The 17736-nt window shown below is 39.1% G+C and overlaps 2 protein-coding genes across 2 annotated transcripts; one reads left to right on the forward strand and one right to left on the reverse strand.

Moving 5' to 3' along the window:
• Positions 1 to 805: 805 nt before the first annotated feature.
• LOC114740616 (uncharacterized) lies at positions 806 to 2604 on the reverse strand. Its single transcript, XM_028928798.1, has 5 exons — positions 2466 to 2604; positions 2252 to 2356; positions 1944 to 2144; positions 1577 to 1792; positions 806 to 1495 (listed from the first exon to the last, which is right to left on the reverse strand). Exons 2-5 carry the CDS (start codon positions 2252 to 2254, stop codon positions 1205 to 1207), a joined length of 711 nt encoding a protein of 236 aa, XP_028784631.1. The 5' UTR covers positions 2255 to 2356; positions 2466 to 2604; the 3' UTR covers positions 806 to 1204.
• A 1084-nt stretch (positions 2605 to 3688) lies between these two features.
• Positions 3689 to 11755, forward strand: LOC114740615 (DExH-box ATP-dependent RNA helicase DExH12). The gene is made up of 4 exons (XM_028928796.1): positions 3689 to 3891; positions 4027 to 7057; positions 7737 to 8126; positions 8292 to 11755. The coding sequence occupies exons 2-4, from the start codon at positions 4100 to 4102 to the stop codon at positions 11457 to 11459; spliced, it is 6516 nt and encodes a 2171-aa protein (XP_028784629.1). The 5' UTR covers positions 3689 to 3891; positions 4027 to 4099; the 3' UTR covers positions 11460 to 11755.
• The last annotated feature ends 5981 nt before the right edge of the window (positions 11756 to 17736 follow it).

Genomic DNA, 17736 nt, shown 5'->3' on the forward strand with positions numbered 1-17736 from the left:
TCTATAAAATGCTATTTAAATCTTATGATCCGTCTCAGTTTTGAAGAGCTTGTCAAGTTTAACTAAATTTTTTTATTTTGAAAGGAAAAACAGAGAGAAAACCCTCTAGGCTACGATATGGCTAAGTGGGGTGATAAAGCAGGGCTAAGATAGACCGATCGAAGAGATAGAGAGTGGAGTCACACACAGCATGTTTCAGATTCTTTACGGCTCTTATCGATCATAATCCACTTGTTTATTTAAATATTATTATGCGTATTTATAAGCAATTAACAAACTTTTTCATACACACAAAAAGATGAAAACGATTATTACGACAACAACCTCTCCTTTGTCGTCTACCCTTTCCATTGCGTTGACGTGTGTTCTTATCTGGGCTCATCCCCACCACCCCCCCTCTTTCCTCCGTCATCCATTTATTTTTTCCTTCCACTTCCTAAACATCCCTTTGATTTTTTTTTTTTAAATTCTCAGTTATCACATAACAACCCATACCCAAAAGTTCAAAAAAAAAAATCTAAATTGAATATCTCATGAGGCTTCTATTTTTATTTTTATTAATTTTTTGCGGAATTATGCTGGGGATATAAGATATCTCGACGGAGGATGGATAGTCTCCCGAATATTTTTTGGGGAACACTGATCAGAATCTAAACGTTTTAAACAAACATGTAAAAAGTGAATCCGATCCCTTTTCGTGGAACGGAAAGATTCTCGTTATGGTTGATGCTTCCCGCACGACGTTCAAAAAGGAAGAGCAAGACTATATGCCCGATTAGCTCAAGCAAAAACCCATTACTGTTCTGATAAAAAGGCACTTCAGTTTCAAACACCTTAAGTACACAAACAATATATGTTCATTAATTAACCTGTAATTTTACAACAGAAATGCTACTTCTTCCCACATTGCTAATTTTGAGAACTAAGTATGCTGTCCCCTGTACAATGATCGGATTTAACAAAACCATGTTTCTAGCATATATACAAGAAACTAGGACACTGCTGTAATCTTATCTATTTTCCCTGAATCTGTATTATCCCATTCCTATTTCTTTAAGACAACACAGATTATTGATTATTGATTATTGATGATGATTCTTCTGGGCACTAACCTATCTAACAGCATATGAAACAGAACACTATACCTATCCACATTCATCATCGCCGTCGTCATCATCATCTTCTAGTTTCTGTTTGGTTTTATTTAGAATGGGGCCCTGTGGGGTATGCCTTTTCTTCTCCTGGCATTACGATGGTTATAAATAGGAGGTGTGGCCGGAGAGATGCTACCATTGCCTTCGTCTTCTTCAGAAGCTGAGTACCTGTCCTTGCCATGGTTGTAAAAAATGGTTGGATCATCCGTGATCAAGCGGCTGAAAACATGATTTCTTCGAATCTTCTTAGGAGTTGAAGATTCATCCGACTCCAATATGTCCCTGTTCTTGTCCCTCAGCGCAAATGTGAGTTCTGAGCGACCCTGCTTCATTGCTCCGAGCTGCCACACCAAGAATCACACACACATATTTCATCTGATTTTAGCAAGCAAGGAAACAATTGGGATTAAAAGAAGAATCACCTTACAACCCAAGGAACAAAATCTGAAAGAGTCGAGGAGGCTTCTTCCACAAATCTCGCAAGTATTAGTGACCCCCTTTCCAGGCCTTGGCTGTGGCCTCTCATTGAGAAATACGATCTTGGCGCTGTTGATAATGTAAGTTTGGACACACGAAATGTCTATGTACTTCTGAATCTCGTTCACCCTCACCACGTTATGGTAGGAGGACCTCCTTATCTACACGCATAGGTCGGTTATTCCAACAATCATCATTAATTTTCAGTGATTCAAAACATACAGAGAAACAAAATAGGTCCAGGTTCAAACCCTTCTGATTAAAAAAAAAAAAAAAACACTAATAATTGCTTGAGCTAGGTCTAAGCCAAACCTGCACGACACGGTGATCTCGGTGATGAATCAGACAGTAAGAACAGAGGGCGTTTCCCATACAATCCAAACAGAACATGTTGCACTCGCTCTTGTTCGAATCGCCATGGATTGAACAGGGAACGAAGTAGTCTGCTCTAAGCATTGGTTTCAACCACGAAGGCACCATATCGTTCTTCTCAAAGTTACCTATTGGGCTCACCTGAATCGGAACCATAAAAGATTAACATTTTAGCATGAAAATGAATCGGAAACACTGGATGCAGAGAGGGTGGGAGGTCAAATCTAATACGACAAGATAAGAAATACCATTACGGCGAGAGTCAAACACTTGGGATACTTGTTCGTCGATGGTGATTATCAATAAGCAGCCTCTCCGACTTCAGCTAAATCCGAATTAGATTAGATATCGATCTGCAAGCATGAAGGAAACAGAAGAATGAAATCTCCATTAGAATGAGTAGAAAGAACATTTGAAAACAAATAAGGGAAAATAAAATTGGATTAAGGACTGAGATAATACCAGTGTATCGGGTTGCTCACTTCTTGAGTGCTGGATTGGAGATGGAGCATGGAGGTGGGGAAACAGAGGAGAGATGAGGTATGGGTCAGAGGAAGGAAGGAGAAAAAGACTAGGGAGAAGTGGATATTGCAATAACATCTCTAAAAAAGGAATTTTATGAGGCGGTCACTAGAAATCCCATGTTCAATCTTTTATTATTATTCATGGGATAGGTTAAATGGGGTGGCCCGGTAAGAGAATTTGGTCGATTATTTATGGCCCCTGTTTTATTCTCCCGATTTTCCATTCATACACTCAGTAAGGTTCGAGAACATTTGGCATGAAAAATTTAAATTTCCGATTATTACTTTAGAAATTTATCATGATAGGTCAGGAAAAGTAATTAGGTAGAATACGAAAATATGTACTCCTCCGGTCCTTATTATAAGACCCAATTTAACTTTTTATTTGGTCCTAATTATAAGACCCAATCTATTTTTTCTCTTATATTTATGCATTTTTTTCAAGATAATCCTTCTAATAATGATAGTTTTAGCCAATATACTTAATTAGCAAGGATATTTTAGGAATAACAATACTTATTTATTATAAATAACCAACTTAACTTACTTCCTTAATCTCCTCAAATAAGTCAATTGGGTCTTATAATTAGGACCGGAGGAGTATTATAATATTTAAAAATTTAAAAATAAAAACTGGGAAATCATGGGAAAGGACCAAATTAGCACAACTCTTCTTCTATTATCACCTATGTCCTGAAAAGTCTGGTTTTTTTTTTTCTCAAATACTGTGCTGATTTGAGAAAAAGAGAATTTTTTAAATGATCAGATTATGAAGTTAAAATTTACCATTTATTTTTTTTCTTATCTTAAGATGATAGGATTATCATTCACTCTTTTGATTTTATTTATAAAATAAAAATAGAATTTTTTCCCTATTTGTAAGTTACCTCATCAAATTTTTAATATAAATATATTGTTTTGTCTTTTATTTATCATAGGAGAGGTGATCATTCTTAAAAAATGCATATATTAAATATTAATAAAATTTAAAAATTATTATATTTTTTAAAAATTAATACTGTTTAAAGTTTTTTTTTTTTTTTTAACGTGAAATATATGGGAACTTACATGTAAATATTACCAGAGCAGCGTGAGAGTAAGCTGATCCCATATATTGCGTATATACATGTTTTTTCCTTCAATCTTCCAATCCCACGTGTGCCCGAACCGACTCTAGGGTTCAGGGGCGTCGACGCTGGCGAGTGTACAGTAAAGTCGGAGGAAGGCGGTGCAAACTTGAAACTTATATGGTTGCGAGCGTTAGCCACTAGCTCATTATTTCTTCGTCCTTCTCTGGGCGCATTTTAGAGGGTCTTTAACGTTGGGTCTCTCCTCAGCGATATTTTTATTACTTATATTCATTGGTAAGTAAATAGTAATTTTTTATCATCCCGTTTTGTGCTTATCTTAGGGTTTTGGGTTCTGGCGGATTCTTTTTCATTCCTCATCGTTCTGGCGGATTCGATTATAATCTAACTCATGTGAGAATTTTGAATTAGGTTTTCTTTTCTTCGAGATGCAGTGGTAAGCAAAGGCTTGAAGGTCTTCTGAGTTTCTCTTCGATATCAAAACATGGCGCATCTGGGTGGTGGTGCCGAGGCACACGCTCGATTCAAGCAGTATGAATATAGGGCGAACTCGAGTCTAGTCCTCACCACGGACTCTCGACCACGGGACACTCATGAACCCACTGGGGAGCCCGAATCGTTATGGGGCAAGATTGACCCTAAAAGCTTCGGTGACAGAGCTTATAGGGGCAGGCCGCCGGAACTAGACGAGAAGTTGGAGAAAGCGAAGAAAAAGAAGAAAGAACGCGACCCTCTTGCAGAACCTCCTCCCAATTTGCAGAGCAAGAGACGCCGACTTCAAGAAGAAAGTGTCCTGACTTCCACAGAGGAAGGCGTTTACCAACCGAAAACGAAGGAAACTAGAGCTGCGTATGAGGCTATGCTTAGTGTCATTCAACAACAGTTGGGTGGGCAGCCACTGAGTATAGTTAGTGGTGCTGCTGATGAAATTTTGGGTGTACTGAAGAACGAGACCATTAAAAACCCCGATAAGAAGAAGGAGATCGAGAAGCTGCTGAACCCTATCCCCAACCCTATATTTGATCAGCTTGTATCCATTGGTAGGCTCATCACCGATTATCAAGAGGGAGGTGATGCTCCCGGGTCTGCTACAGCTAATGGTGACGATGCCCTAGATGATGATGTGGGTGTTGCGGTTGAGTTTGAGGAGAATGAGGAAGAGGAGGAGGAGAGTGATCTTGATATGGTGCAAGAGGAGGAAGAGGATGATGATGATGTTGTGGAACCAAATGGGGCCGGGGCTATGCAAATGGGTGGCGGTATAGACGATGATGATATGCAGGAAGCAAATGAGGGGATGAGTCTCAATGTTCAGGACATTGATGCTTATTGGCTTCAAAGAAAAATATCTCAAGCTTTTGAGCAGCAGATTGATCCGCAGCAATGCCAGAAACTTGCAGAAGAGGTGCTTAAGATACTGGCTGAAGGTGATGATAGGGAAGTGGAAACTAAGCTGTTAGTCCATCTTCAGTTTGACAAATTCAGCCTTGTCAAGTTCCTACTGCGCAACCGGCTGAAGATTGTGTGGTGTACTCGTTTGGCGAGGGCAGAAGACCAAGATGAGAGGAAGAAAATTGAGGAGGAAATGATGGGATTAGGTCCTGAGTTGGCCTCAATAGTGGAGCAGTTGCATGCTACAAGGGCGACTGCAAAGGAGAGGCAAAAGAACTTGGAAAAAAGTATAAGAGAAGAAGCACGCCGATTAAAGGATGAGATCACTGGAGATGGGGACATAGGGAGGAGGGGGCTTGCTGATAGGGATGCTGAGAGTGGCTGGTTAAAAGGTCAGCGCCAACTGCTTGACCTGGATAGCCTTGCTTTTGATCAAGGTGGTTTTTTTATGGCAAAAAAGAAGTGTGACCTTCCAGACGGGTCTTATAGGCATCTCAGCAAGGGATATGAAGAAATTCATGTACCAGCATTGAAGGCTAAGCCAATTGACTCTAATGAGAAATTTATTAAGATATCTGCCATGCCTGATTGGGCACAACCAGCATTTAAAGGAATGACCCAGTTGAACAGGGTGCAGAGTAAGGTTTATGAGACTGCCCTCTTTAATCCAGACAATATTCTTCTCTGCGCTCCAACAGGGGCTGGGAAGACTAATGTTGCTGTTCTCACTATACTTCAGCAGATTGCACTGCACAGAAATTCTGATGGTTCATTTAACCATAATGATTATAAAATTGTCTATGTCGCACCTATGAAAGCCCTTGTTGCAGAAGTGGTTGGAAATTTGTCTAATCGTTTGCAGGATTATGATGTCAAAGTTAGAGAGCTCAGTGGAGACCAGACATTGACCCGCCAACAGATAGAAGAAACCCAAATTATTGTCACAACCCCAGAGAAGTGGGATATAATTACCCGAAAGTCTGGTGATCGCACATACACGCAACTTGTAAAACTTCTTATCATTGATGAAATTCATCTTCTTCATGATAATCGAGGACCTGTTCTTGAAAGTATTGTTGCTAGAACTGTAAGGCAGATTGAAACAACAAAGGAACATATTCGACTGGTGGGATTGTCTGCTACTCTTCCCAACTATGAAGATGTGGCTTTGTTTTTACGTGTTGACCTCAAGAAAGGGTTGTTCTATTTTGATAACAGTTATAGACCTGTCCCGCTTTCTCAACAATACATTGGAATTACAGTAAAGAAGCCTCTTCAGAGATTCCAGTTGATGAATGATATCTGTTATGAGAAAGTAATGGCTGTAGCCGGAAAGCATCAGGTTCTCATATTTGTCCATTCAAGGAAAGAAACTGCCAAGACAGCTCGTGCTATCCGGGATACTGCGCTTGCAAATGATACGCTTGGTAGGTTTCTTAAAGAAGATAGTGCTAGCCGGGAGATTCTCCATACTCATACTGATCTTGTGAAGAGCAATGATCTTAAAGATCTTCTTCCATATGGATTTGCAATTCATCATGCTGGTATGACTAGGACTGACCGCCAGCTGGTTGAGGATCTCTTTGCTGATGGACACGTACAAGTTCTAGTTTCTACTGCAACTCTTGCGTGGGGTGTGAATCTCCCTGCCCATTCGGTGATTATTAAAGGGACACAGATCTACAATCCAGAAAAGGGCGCCTGGACTGAACTCAGTCCTCTTGATGTGATGCAGATGCTGGGTCGTGCTGGGAGGCCCCAGTATGACTCATATGGAGAGGGAATAATCATCACTGGCCACAGTGAATTGCAATATTATCTATCCCTCATGAACCAGCAACTCCCTATTGAAAGCCAGTTTGTGTCTAAGTTGGCTGATCAGTTGAATGCAGAAATTGTTCTTGGCACTGTTCAAAATGCTAGAGAAGCATGTAATTGGATTGGATACACTTATTTGTATGTACGTATGATCCGAAATCCTTCACTCTATGGTTTGGCTCCTGATATTCTCACAAGAGATATAACACTGGAGGAAAGGAGGGCTGATCTGGTAAGTTCTTCCGTACTCTTTGCTTATCAGTGCTCATTATTATTTGGATAAGACAAATTTGTCTGCAATTTTTTGGGTTGTTTTAGTGCAATAGCAATGCCAGTAACTGAGAATAAAATGATAAGTTGTTTAAAATTGCGGGCACTCAAATTGCTTGAATTCATTTTTTCCAGGACTAAATATAATCTAATATTATATTTCAAAGTCGTGGTGCATGCTTAACGTGCATGTTCGATGATATCATATGACCTACTATCATGTTCTGCTAAGTCTTAAGTTTTCTAGAAATTGATGTGAGATGTGAGATGTTAGAAGTTTTTGGTTTCAAAATGAGATACGTGAAGATCTCCCTATGCTAAAAATGGTGTACTCTGCCTACTATGGACGGTAGATTAAATAATTAGAAGTCAGGAGAAATATTTCCTCAAGTGGGCTGTGCATGGCCCAGGTCAGTCACGGCTTGGATACTTTCCAGATATCATGAGTGCTGTCTTTATTGGAAATCACACAAATCCTGTGATTCAAATTGTGTGATTTCAATAACTAGTCCTCACCACCTCCCCCCCCCCCCCCCCAAAAAAAAAAAGTACATACGCATGGTGCATGCTAATAATGCTCATAAAGTCGTTTTTCATCCTCATTGCGGCTGATAGTGATCTATCTTATTGAATTTCTGCAGATTCATTCAGCTGCAACCATCTTGGATAAAAATAATTTGGTCAAGTATGACAGGAAAAGTGGATATTTCCAGGTCACAGACTTGGGGCGCATTGCAAGTTATTATTATATAACTCATGGAACAATATCCACATATAATGAGCATTTGAAACCTACAATGGGTGATATAGAGCTTTGCCGATTGTTTTCGCTGAGTGAAGAATTTAAATATGTAACTGTTAGGCAGGATGAGAAGATGGAACTGGCAAAACTGTTGGATCGTGTTCCCATTCCCATCAAGGAAAGCCTGGAAGAGCCTAGTGCTAAGATTAATGTTTTGCTGCAAGCATACATTTCCCAGTTAAAGCTTGAAGGGCTCTCTCTGACATCTGATATGGTTTTTATAACTCAGGTGAAACTTTGTTCCCTTAACATTTAGTTAAAAATTTGAAATTGAGGGTTGATGCAGCGTATCTCTAACTCTCTCAGTGGATTAACTTAATCATCTTGTCCTTTGTGTATTGGCCATCATGCATGTATGTTCGTTAATTCATCTGTGTTTTGTTCTTTCTTTCAGAGTGCCGGCCGGCTTATGAGAGCACTTTTTGAGATTGTCTTGAAACGAGGTTGGGCACAGCTAGCTGAGAAGGCTTTAAACTTGTGCAAGATGGTAAACAAGAGGATGTGGAGTGTTCAAACACCTCTTCGTCAATTTAATGGAATCCCCAATGATATATTGATGAAGTTGGAGAAGAAAGATTTATCTTGGGAAAGGTATTATGACCTGTCATCACAGGAAATTGGTGAGCTCATTCGAGCACCAAAGATGGGAAGGACTCTTCATAAATTTATCCATCAGTTTCCAAAATTGAATCTTGCAGCACATGTTCAGCCAATTACACGCACAGTTTTGAGGGTTGAGCTCATGATAACTCCAGATTTTATGTGGGAGGACCGAATTCATGGATATGTTGAGCCATTCTGGGTGATTGTGGAGGATAACGATGGGGAATATATTCTTCATCATGAGTATTTTATGCTAAAGAAACAGTATATTGATGAGGACCACACACTCAATTTCACAGTGCCAATTTATGAACCACTTCCACCTCAATACTTTATTCGTGTTGTCTCTGATAGATGGCTTGGTTCGCAAACCGTTTTGCCTGTTTCTTTCAGGCACCTCATCTTGCCTGAAAAGTATCCGCCACCAACTGAGTTATTGGATCTGCAGCCGCTGCCAGTTTCTGCCTTGCGAAATTCATCATATGAAGCTATCTATCAGGATTTTAAGCATTTTAATCCTGTCCAGACACAAGTATTCACAGTTCTGTATAATTCTGATGACAATGTCCTAGTTGCTGCTCCAACAGGGAGTGGAAAGACTATATGTGCTGAATTTGCTATTTTGAGAAATCTTCAAAAGGGACCGGATAGCGTCATGCGTGTTGTTTATATTGCACCAATTGAAGCTCTTGCAAAGGAGCGCTGTCGTGATTGGGTGAGGAAATTTAAAGATGGTCTTAATTTGCGGGTGGTTGAGTTGACAGGAGAAACAGCAACTGACTTGAAACTTCTTGAGAAAGGTCATATTATCATCAGTACCCCAGAGAAATGGGATGCTTTGTCCCGCCGCTGGAAACAACGGAAACATATTCAGCAAGTTAGTCTCTTCATAATCGATGAGCTCCACTTAATTGGGGGTCAGGGAGGTCCTATTTTGGAGGTGATTGTCTCCAGGATGAGATATATTGCCAGTCAAGTTGAAAACAAGATCCGTATTGTTGCTTTGTCTACGTCTCTTGCAAATGCAAAGGATCTGGGAGAATGGATTGGAGCTACATCTCATGGTCTTTTTAATTTCCCCCCTGGTGTTCGTCCTGTGCCTTTGGAAATACATATTCAGGGGATAGATATTGCTAATTTTGAGGCAAGGATGCAGGCAATGACCAAACCGACTTATACTGCAATTGTTCAACATGCCAAGAATGGGAAACCTGCTCTTGTTTTTGTACCTACAAGGAAGCATGTGCGTCTTACAGCTGTGGATCTGATGACATACTCTAATGCAGACAGTGGAGAGAAGCCCTTCTTATTGCGGGCTCCAGTGGAGCTTGAACCTTTCCTTGATGGGATTAAAGATGAGATGTTGAAAGTCACTTTACGGCAAGGAGTGGGATACTTGCATGAGGGCTTAAGCAACATTGATCGTGAAGTTGTAACGCAGCTATTTGAAGCTGGGTGGATTCAGGTCTGTGTTTTGAGCAGCTCATTGTGTTGGGGAGTGACATTATCAGCCCATTTGGTAGTCGTGATGGGTACACAATTCTATGATGGACGGGAAAATGCACAGTCAGATTACCCTGTCACTGATCTTCTGCAAATGATGGGTCATGCCAGTAGGCCTCTGATTGACAACTCAGGAAAATGTGTCATACTGTGTCATGCACCTCGAAAGGAGTACTACAAGAAGTTCTTGTATGAAGCATTCCCTGTTGAAAGCCATCTGCATCACTTCTTGCATGATAACTTGAATGCTGAAATAGTTGCTGGAATTATTGAGAACAAGCAAGATGCTGTTGATTATCTTACATGGACTTTTATGTACAGGAGGCTGACGCAAAATCCCAACTATTACAATCTACAAGGAGTTAGTCACAGGCATCTTTCTGATCACCTCTCAGAGCTTGTGGAAAATACATTGAGTGACTTAGAAGCGAGCAAATGTGTTGCAATTGAGGATGACATGGACCTTTCTCCCCTCAATCTTGGGATGATAGCATCATATTATTACATCAGTTACACAACTATTGAACGGTTTTCTTCTTCTCTGACATCTAAAACGAGGATGAAAGGCCTGTTGGAGGTTTTATCCTCTGCCTCAGAGTATGCTCAGATTCCAATACGACCTGGGGAGGAAGAGGTGGTTCGTAGGTTGATTAATCACCAGAGGTTTTCTTTTGACAACCCTAAAGTTACCGACCCCCACATCAAAGCCAATGCTTTGCTTCAGGCCCACTTCTCCAGGCAGCCTATAGGTGGGAACCTTGCATTGGACCAGCGTGAAGTGCTTCTTTCTGCAAATAGGCTGCTCCAAGCAATGGTTGATGTGATCTCAAGCAATGGATGGCTGAGCCTGGCTCTTCTTACTATGGAAGTTAGTCAAATGGTGACACAGGGACTGTGGAATACTGATTCCATGCTTCTACAGCTTCCTCACTTCACAAAGGAGCTTGCTAAGAGATGCCTGGAGCACCCTAAGAAAATTGAATCGGTGTTTGATTTAGTGGAGATGGAGGATGACGAGAGGTGTGAACTATTGCAGATGTCTGAATCGCAGCTGTCAGATATTGCACAGTTTTGCAATCGTTTCCCTAACATCGATATGTCATACGAGGTACTGGAAAGTGACTCTGTGCGGGCTGGGGAGGATGTAACAGTCCTAGTGACTCTTGAACGTGATCTTGAGGGGAGGACTGAAGTAGGACCTGTTGATGCTCCCAGGTATCCCAAAGCGAAGGAGGAGGGATGGTGGCTTGTTGTTGGTGATACTAAGAATAACTTGTTGCTTGCTATTAAAAGGGTTTCCCTTCAACGGAAGTTGAAAGCAAAACTGGATTTTGCTGCTCCCTCTGAAGCTGGAAAGAAATCCTACACTATTTACTTGATGTGTGACTCTTACATGGGCTGTGATCAGGAATATAACTTCACCGTTGATGTCAAGGAAGCTGCTGATGAAGGTTAGTGACAGAGAGGGTGCTATTCTTGTAGTAGTTCTCTGTTTTTTGGCCTGACTTGTGGTTCAGTAGTTGGTCTACTTCAGAATTTTCTTGGTAAATCTACCGCGTACAATTGGCGGTTCTTTCTTTTGACTTGCGTGAGAACTTATCATGCTAATATTTGTAGATGCCACTTAAAATACACATCTGGATGACTGGTAGTTATATATTTGCGCATTTGCTTCCCATTGACTTTTAGTCGTTTATTTATGTTCTCTCTGTAAGTTCGATTTATTTTGCAAGAAAGTTCAATAAATTGCTATTTTCGTTGCGTCTATCTCCTGAAACCGGGAGGGTGGGTGGACCTATCTATGGCATTTTTCCCGCGCTTCTCGTTTCCCGGCTGAGGACGAGCAATTCATTTTATCCTTGTATGGATCCGACTGGGGAAAGAACGGGCTATACGACATTCTCAGGTTTAGGCCCCTGCTCTAATAAGGAGGATGGAGGAATGTAAACCGGCTCCCTATGTAACACGTCATAAACTTCTGTAGCAATTAAAGGTGCTCTTTACTTTTTCAGGAAACTGGTGCTAATCAATATTGTCCCTATATAATATGTAATTTATAATAAATCATGATAGTAGTCAAAGTGAGTGTTAATTTTTTTATTTGGACAATTTAACCCCCATATGAACAGTGAAAGCAAGTGTTAGTAAGAATATCTGGAATAAGAAAACTACAAATATAAATAATTTTATTGATAATGATAATATTCGTTATTTTATATAAGAATAAAAAAAATATATTACTAATAATAATAAAGTACCTGTCTTAACGCTCAAGGGTTTTTAATCTACGGGTTGGCATTTGGGAATACTTTTAACCTGAGTCTAAAGGTTTTTCTTTTCCAATCAAATTAGGATGTTTTTAAAATTACCGATTTGCCTTGCTATGGCCGTCGATTAAGACGAATAAGGATTAAAAAGCATTGAGCAGTGGAGATAGAGAAGTTTCAAAGTTTAATATGGCATTCCTTGCAAAACATTAAGTAGGATTATGTTAAAAGCTAAGACATATCCATTTGAGTAGTCGCTTGACACTTTTTATATAAGTGGGCATTCAGTTATGATCTATATGCATATATTACTTCAGAGGAAACTAAACACATATATCACCATTTTTGGGTTCTATAATTATATTAATTATCTTGCTTTCTTTTCTAACTGTTACATTTAATCTATATTTTTTTCCAAAATATTTTGTCAGATTATAGAAGATAACATTATGAGAAGAAATTGGAGAAAACAGACGAAATTTGTATCTAATTGTCAACAATCCATGCTAACATATAAATACTTGAAAAAAAAACAAAGCAAAGTTATTGTTTGAACTTGTTGCATGGTTCATATATAAATTGCAATTATTTGGTTGCTATGAATTGGTAATGACGGGTAATCGAGAGACAAACACAAACAGGAAATTGGCCAGTTGCTGGAGCGTTACTTGCAATATTTGGGCTTGTGGGCTTTGGAGTCATTTTGAAATAAAGCGGGCTTGAGGTTCATGATTGGCCTTAAAACAAAAAAAACAATTTATTAGTAATTTAACAAGCCAATTTTTTTTATTTAAAAAAGGAAAATACCGAGGGACGACCCGGTCTCGTGTCCTATCCCGTCTTGTTACCCATTTTGTCCTGTCTTGGAATCATCTTGTCCCATCCTAAATCAAGAGGATCAAGATGAAATGACTAGAATGAGACATTTTGAAAACCTTTAATGGCTACCATGTGTTTTTAATCCTTTTATTTTCCTTTTATACTAAATATATGAGTTAGTTAAGTGCTTGGGTTTGGATATGTCATATTATCCAAATAATTTTTTAAAATTATTACTAGTAATAACTTATTTTATTTCACGTTAAGATATATATTATTTTAGATGTATAATTGTCAAATAAGAATCCCAATATTAAAGATGACATCTTATTATTTACATTTTAGAATGTTTCGTTTTTTTAATCTTCATATTTAGAATTAGAATTTTTATCGAATATTTTTAGATTTTAATAAAGCTCATTTAGGCTCCCATATTCTTGGGATCTTTGGGGATTTGTTTGGTCAGGGTTCGGACAGGAACGATTCTCAGTTTATAGAGTTTCTCTTTATGGCGCATCGGGATGGTGGCGCCAAGGCACACGCTCAATCCAAACAGTGCAATCATCGCATGACCTCCAATCTAGTCCTCACCATAGACACTCGACCTTGGGATACTTACGAGCCCATTGGGAAGCTTGAATCACTGTGGGGCAAGATTGACCCTAAAAGCTTCAGTGACAGAGCTTATACGGGCAATCCGCTGGAACTAGACAAGAAGCTGGAGGAAGCGAGATGATGAAGGAGAAAGAACATGACCCTATTGTAGAACCTCCTCCCAATTTGTAGAGCAAGAGAGGCCAGCTTTAAGAAAAAAGTATCCTAACTTCCACAGAGGAAGGCGTTTATCAAACAAAAACGAAGGAAACCAGAGCTGTGTATGAAGCTATGCCGGGTGTTATTCAACAACAGGTGGGTGGGCAACTACTGAGTGTGGTTAGTGGTGATGCTAATAAAATTTTGGCTGTACTGAAGAACGAGACCATCAAAAACCCCGATAAGAAGAAGGAGATCAAGAAGCTTTTAAACCCTATCCCTAACCATATATTTGATCAGCTTGTATCCATTGGTAGGCTTATCATTGATATCGTACTACTCTCACTGCTGCAGCATAATGTGACCTTATTGGAGAGTTCATAAACTGACTTAGAGCCTACATGGCAAAACTTATGTCAGGCCTTGTTACAGTGAGGTAAGATAACTTACCGATTAGCCGTCTATAGGTGCTTGGATCACCCATTAATGGATCGTCCTTTTCATGTTTATGCTTTCCTCTTAACCTCATGTTTTATTCCATAGGAATGGTCAATGGTTTTGCTGCAGTCAAACCCATGTCAGTTAATATATCTAATATGTATTTTCGTTGATTAAAAACTATTCCCTATTTTGATCTTGCTATTTCTAAACCTAGCAAGTATCTTAGCTGCCCTAAATTCTTGATCTTAAACTTGTCATGTGAAAACCTTTTAACCTCATCAATCCTTTTAGTTTGGTTTCCTATAATTACAAGATCATCAACATACACAAGAATCAGTGTAATTTCAAAGTCAACTTGTCTAATAAAAAGGGAATAATCATACATGCTTTGCCTAAAACCAACTTGAAGAAGGGCCTCACCAAGCTTAGCATCCAATTGTCTAGAGGCTTGCTTAAGGCTATAGAACGACTTAGTTAGTTTACAGACTTTGTTGTCTCTAAACTTGCCAAATTCTTGAGGGATGTGCATATATACCTCCTCTTTCAAGTGCCATTGAAGGAATGAATTATGCACATTCATTTGAAAAAGATTTCAGCCATTTATAACAGTAATATTCAAGATAATACGCACTGTTACCATTTTTATTATAGAAGAGAAAGTTTCAAAATAGTATATGCCTTCTTGGTATGATCTTGCCTTAAACGTATCTATACTGCCATCATATTTGTATTTTACCTTATAAACCCGTTTACAACCTATGGGTCTCTTACCCTTTGGTAGATTAACCACCTTCCAAGTACCATTTTCTTCTAATCCCTTGATCTCTGCCCTCATGGCTTCAACCCATCGAGGATCCTTGGTGGCCTCATCATAACTGCAAGGCTCTACAATACTATCAAGGCTAGACAGAACACATTTATAATCCCTTGATATATGTGAATAGCATAAAAATGTATGTATAGGATATTTTACCTTCCTTTTACCTGTTGGGGGCATCTCCTCTACCCCACAAGTGCAAGCATATCCTATCAGAGATCTATGTGGCATGTCAACAATACATACAAAGTCCTTCATCCATGTGAGAGGTCTTCTCTCTTTGATTGGCCTTTCAATCTGTTGATGGCTCTCTACATCTACCTCATCTCCATGGTCTTCTGTGTTTTGCTGGCAGCCATTCTATCTAACTTCTAATGGAGACATTGACACTGGCTCATAAGGTCTACTCTCATAGCTAAAGGTATCAATCATCTTACTATGGCTATTGCTGTCTCCTCCTTGATTGATCCTTGCAATGTCTTTAAAAGGAAACCAAGACTCCTTGAAAACAATGTGTCGTGAAGTAAATATAACATGAGTTTGAATATTATATAGCAAGTACCCTTTTTGATTGCTAGGATATCCTAGAAACACACAAGTTTCTGACCTACTTTGAAATTTATCTTTGGGATTAAGATTAGTAGCAAAAGCCAAGCAACCAAACACTTTAAGAAGAGATAAGTCTGGTTGATGCCCATATATTATTTCATAAGGGGTTTTATGATGTAAGACAATAGAGGGAGTCCTATTTATTAAGTAGGTAGCAGTTTTAATGGCCTCCCCCCAGAATTTTAAGGGCACATGAGATTGAAAAAGCAAGCTCCTAGCAACTTCTAATAGATGCCTATGTTTACGTTTCACTACCCCATTTTGTTGAGGTGTGTATGGGCACAAAGTTTCATATAAGATCCCCTTTTCATTGAGATGATTCTTTAAGTCAGCATTAACAAACTCAAGCCCATTATCAATTCATAATCTTTTAATCACATAGGAGAACCGAGTATTCACATAAGAGAGAAAACTTTTCAAATAGGAAGCAGTATCATTTTTATTGATCATAAGGGGGAGTGTTTATTGCTATATCATCTTGTTATATTCTTGTGTGGTTTCGCACTTGCATGTAGGTAATGGCATAAGTGCATCAAATTCATCCTAAAGATCCTTCGTTTTGGTATAGTAGACAGAGAAACTCATTGAACCATGAGTGAGAGAACTAATAGCCTTGTAAAGAGCAAAGATTCGTAGACCATCAGCTTTGTGGAATCTTTGCTTCAAATCCAGCCATACTGCAATCCGTTTGTCGACTGAATTTACCAACTAAGACAGCACGATGGCGTTATAATGATCCCACAGGCCACAAAGCTTGGGATCTTGATCTTCATGAATACATGTCCCGTCTATAATCCTGAGTTTATTCCTAGCGTGAGTCTTATAGAGTGGCTCCAGACCTCATAATTTTTTGTTCCTCGCAGCACTTGAGGAACAAGATTGATCTATTGATTGTCAGAGGGATGTAGATACAAAAGGTGTGTGAAATCTATAGACAGATTGGGATCTGATGAGATTTCATCATATTTTCTCATGATTGATAGAAAAGAAATTTTGTAAAAAGCAGATATGTAAAGAACCTTTGCTAAGAATTGCGAATCTTGGGGGGAAGATAGAAGAAGGTGATCACGATGACAAGAATTGCTTAGGGCCTTCACTGATTGTTGACAAGAATGCTCATTTTAGTGAAGCACATATATTCCTTAAACGACACCGTCTAGGAGAACCTTACAGAGTCTGCGCGGTGGTGGACTATCAAGATCTGGGCTCTTGTTATTCCAGCCCAATCAGTCTGGCTCTGATACCATGTCAAGACAATGATATTTTAAATATACACTTTATTGATATTGGGCCAAAGCCCATTGAATCATACAAGAAGGAAATAATGGACTAAACCCATATTTATACACTTAGGTTTGTGACACTTAATATATACAACATAAAGGAAATGACAACTTATTCTCCTAACACTTGTCTCATATGCCCGATTGCTTCATCCTTCAAGAAGGTGAATGTTTCCAATTCACTATAGTGAATGTTAAGCCTAGCTTGTTGTGGGTTAACCTTAGATGGAGTCAGAATCTTCTCAACAAATAGGAGTTTCTTACGTGTAGGAAATTTCTGATCAACCTTGGCTTCAAAGTTTAGAGGTAAAAAGACGAAGACGTGATGAGACTCATCATGCTTCTTACTTTTTCTCTTCTACTCTAAGATCATTTCGACCCATTCTAAGTTACTGAGTTGCTCCCAGCTCTTATTTGTAGCTTCAGCCATCTAACATAATGAACCAGAAGAAATTAGACTCTAACTTGGATGGAGTGTGCTGAAGAAAACAAAGAGTTGTTGTTGGAAATATTCAGTTGTTACATAATGTTAACCAGGATTAGTTTAATTTATTAGTCCAGTTGTATATATTTTGTAGTGAGTAGGTGGTTTTCTGTTACAGTCCCTTCTTGGGCCTTCAGTGGGCTTGTTCCTATATATATTTGGGTTGTAGCCACTTTGTTGGTGTGAATCAGTTTCATCAATACAAAGAAATTATTCATATATTTTCTGGTTGGTCCATTTCATCATCGTCCTAGAGCCAG

This window comes from Neltuma alba, unplaced genomic scaffold, assembly GCF_004799145.2.
Source record: "Neltuma alba isolate B1F8T4 unplaced genomic scaffold, ASM479914v2 tig00003186_pilon, whole genome shotgun sequence".
Taxonomy (NCBI): domain Eukaryota; kingdom Viridiplantae; phylum Streptophyta; class Magnoliopsida; order Fabales; family Fabaceae; genus Neltuma; species Neltuma alba.